Source organism: Buceros rhinoceros, unplaced genomic scaffold (assembly GCF_000710305.1).
Source record: "Buceros rhinoceros silvestris isolate BGI_N320 unplaced genomic scaffold, ASM71030v1 scaffold6553, whole genome shotgun sequence".
Classification (NCBI taxonomy): Eukaryota; Metazoa; Chordata; class Aves; order Bucerotiformes; family Bucerotidae; genus Buceros; species Buceros rhinoceros.
The window spans coordinates 59,775-63,173 of record NW_010402931.1 but is presented as its reverse complement, the minus strand read 5'-3'; the positions used below and the strand labels follow the sequence as shown (position 1 = coordinate 63,173).

Genomic DNA, 3,399 nt, shown 5'->3' with positions numbered 1-3,399 from the left:
TACCGTGAATGGCGGAGGGAGGAGGGGGCTGGAGCCGGGGAGCGCGCAGCGCTGGGGACAGTGAGGGAAGGGGGCGGGGGGCGCTGCTGGCCGCTCCTGCCTCCTCTCTGGCCGCGTCAGTAGCATCCCTGTCGTATTTCCTCGGCTGCGCTTGGGAAATGGCGCTTGGCTGTAATAAATTACTAATTTTGGGGTTTTTTTGGTTCTTTTTTCCTCCTCAGGACCAGCACTAGCTGTCCAAGCTCCAGCTTTCCTTCCAGAGCCAGTAAGCGACGCTGGAGACAGTAACGCGGCGCCCAGCCTCTTAGATAGCATCCTGTGGATGGCGGCACCGAAGAAGAGGCGCACCATCGAAGTGAACCGCTGCAGGCGACGAAACCCCAACAAGCTGATAAAAGTAAAGGTAATCACTGAATTCCTGTGGCCTTACCACCGTGTTCACTGCGAGTTAGTGGCACAGAAGCACTCACACCAGTCATTTTTAATCTCACTTGTTTTAGAGAATTATACTAGTGGTCGATACTGACTGGAGAAGCTTTCTGGAGTTTGTTTACAGACAAGCTTAAAGGCATTGTAATCCTCAGGACGCTTTGTAACAGGCACATCTATCATGGGTGACAGGCTGTGGTTAAATAAACAGTGACAGCTTAGGTGCAAGCCGACAAAATGTGAATTTTAGCTAAGCATCTAGTGTAAATGGAAAAGGTCCGCGCGTTCTGTGCATCTAATTAGGTGGACAGGCCCTCAGTCTTCAGGACGTCCACAGGCAGAGTGGAGAGGCACTGACTCCCTGGGCTGGTGTAGCAGTAAGATGTGGCATAGCAACACATTGCAGAAAAATCACTTTACGTGGAAGAATCAGTTCTGAAAAGGCAGTTGAAATTCTCTGGTATTTCATTAAACGTTTTTAGTAGTTTGTGGTTGTTCCCTGTTTCTTCTGCTGCTGTTGTCGGAATTACAAGATTTCCTGTTTTCACTTTCTTTTAGAGGAACATTGATGTTTGTCCTGAGTGTGGAAACCTGAAACAGAAACACATCCTTTGTGGCTATTGCTATGCCAAGGTCAAAGCAGAAACTCGTCTGATACAGACGGAAATAAGGAAAAAGGAAGGAGGACCATTCAACGCTCCAGCTGCAGAGACTGTCGTCCTTTACGATGGAGAAAAGCCCGCGGAGAAAGACGCGGGCAAACGGATCATCGAAAGAGCCCGGAAGCGTCCGTCGTGGTTCGTTCAAAATTGATGGTATAGAACCAATGCAAACAAAACCGGCTGCTACAGCAGGAAGGGTGATTTTGAAGAATGTTTTCCTTGCTTTGTTCGCTCGGTGTCGATACAGAAAGCCTCTGAACTCCTGGGAAGCTGCTTGAATTGAGCATCGTTCTGTGTGGCTTTGCATGCAGTGGGAAATGCTCCCCAGTGGCACATGACAGAAAGAAATCGGGATCTGCCTTGGGTTTGGACGCCTGCGTACGGTGCACTGAATAATTTGTACGCTACTGTTCTGTGCTGGTGTTGTCAAAACATTTTTTTAACAAAGGGAAAGCCTTCACACACCTAAAATAAAGTATGATAAGTTTCCTGGGAAAATCTGCTGTCTGGTTTTGGCTGCTTTTCTGGAGAGAAAAAGAAATTCAAACCCAGTGTTGATTAGCTACAGAGGATATTTACAAGCAGAGATAGAGTTACCTGGTTATTTCCATGGCTTGTAACAGAATCTGCCCAGATCTCTCCACTATGCTGGTGTTTGAGATTCTTGGTGATGTTCCTGTTATGAGCAAAGTAGTAGTTGCCCTGTAGTATTCGCACTTTTTCTGTACCGGACTTAAGGTCAGGTATTTCTCTACCATCAGTGTACCAAACAACTTTCTCTCCTAAAGGCGTATGGAAAGTCTGTTTTTTTTCCCCCTCAGTGCGTTTGATTGCTTGAGTGAAATTGGGAACTGAAGTGTGTGACTGGAAATCCATACGTTTGACAGGGGTTGAAGCAGTTTCTTTGCAGCCGTTGCCATGAAGTAGCCTGAGCGGTCAGGGTGTGCTTGGAAAACCACGAAGGGCAGCGAGCCTTCCCCTGCAGAGGGGAGCAGCTCTGCCCTCTCCTGTCCACTGGTGCTGCTCAGGGGTGCCGCTACAGCTGTGGCTCCTCGCTTTGGTTCTAGCCGCGCAGCAGCACCGCTGCGTTTCAGATGAAGGCTGTTCTCAGTTTCAGGTTGGGGTTTCAGTGTACAAACGGTGCTGTTGGATATTACGGCTCAGCCAGTCTGGTAGCTGTTTTTTGCCATAAAACACCAGCCTGCCCTAACCCTGGCCGGGTTGCCCCTGTGTTTCCTTGGCACATGAGTGTTTCTGTTCCTGTGCTGGCCTGGTTCAGGGAGCTTTGCTGGCAGAGAACAGTTCCCTGGCTTTCCACAGCCTGGTTTTCAGTGAGTACCTCCCGTACCTTGGCTCATGTCTGGGTCAGGCCAGTGTGGACAGTAGGAATATGAAAAGTGGAGGACACTGGACCAACTTCCCAGAACAGCCTTTGTTAGTTCGTGGCTCAGCCAATTACACCCGCTTAGAGAGCAGGCTCCTGCGTGCTCTAACGCCCCGCTGCTGCTTTCCTTGCTCTGGATCCCATGATCCGAAACAACTAGTAAGAACAGATGTTAGCGGAGATGTTACATTTCCTCCATGGTCTAAGGGAATAATGGAAGCTGGTAAGTGTAAACCGATGCCATTTAGCTGACAAGCAAACAACGTAAGTTCTTTTCGATCTATCCAGACAGGATTTATTCCAGGTGTATCTGTTTTTCACTTACTCAGAACTGAGGCCAATAAAAGGTGGCGAGCAGGATGCCGAGTGGAAGGTTTACTTTCCACAGAGCTGCGTGGGGTGAGACTGACATTGGAGGTGAGATTAGTCAAGCGGCAAGGGACACCTGTCCCGAGGGAAAGGTGTGTATTTTAGGGAGAGGTGGGTTTTTTTTTCTGTTTCTACATGTTAGAGAACCAATTACACCTCACTGTCTTAGTTGCTTTTTACGTATCTCTATTTTTGAGAAAGATTTTAGAGAAACCAGCTTATTTGGCTTGGGATGTTGAGAGTCGTGTTAATTTCTCAGAAACACAGAGGTATTACTGAAAAAAAAACCTATTACCTGAGAGAGGACATGTGGTTTCTGCTCATGGGGTAATAATTACAATTGGCAGAACATTGCGTTAGTTCATTGAATTATCGTATCAGCGAAGCAACGAAGCTGCTTTACCAACAGAGTTCTTACGAAACTTGAGAGAAGTGAGGCCCTGACCACGCTGGACCTTCTGAGAGACTTGCCAGGTCACGGAGAGGCGATGGTTCATTTCACAGCCCTACCGCTTATGTGCTGCGTCTGTGCGATCCAGACAGGAGGAGATGCTT

The 3,399-nt window shown here is 48.1% G+C and overlaps 1 protein-coding gene across 1 annotated transcript; it reads left to right on the top strand.

Moving 5' to 3' along the window:
• Nucleotides 1-221: 221 nt before the first annotated feature.
• MRPL32 (mitochondrial ribosomal protein L32) lies at nucleotides 222-1,242 on the top strand (the record flags this gene model as incomplete). The annotated part of the gene is made up of 2 exons (XM_010132797.1): nucleotides 222-403; nucleotides 988-1,242. Coding segments are annotated over 2 exons (437 nt in total), but the record flags the coding sequence as incomplete, so codon positions are not given.
• Nucleotides 1,243-3,399: the final 2,157 nt, after the last annotated feature.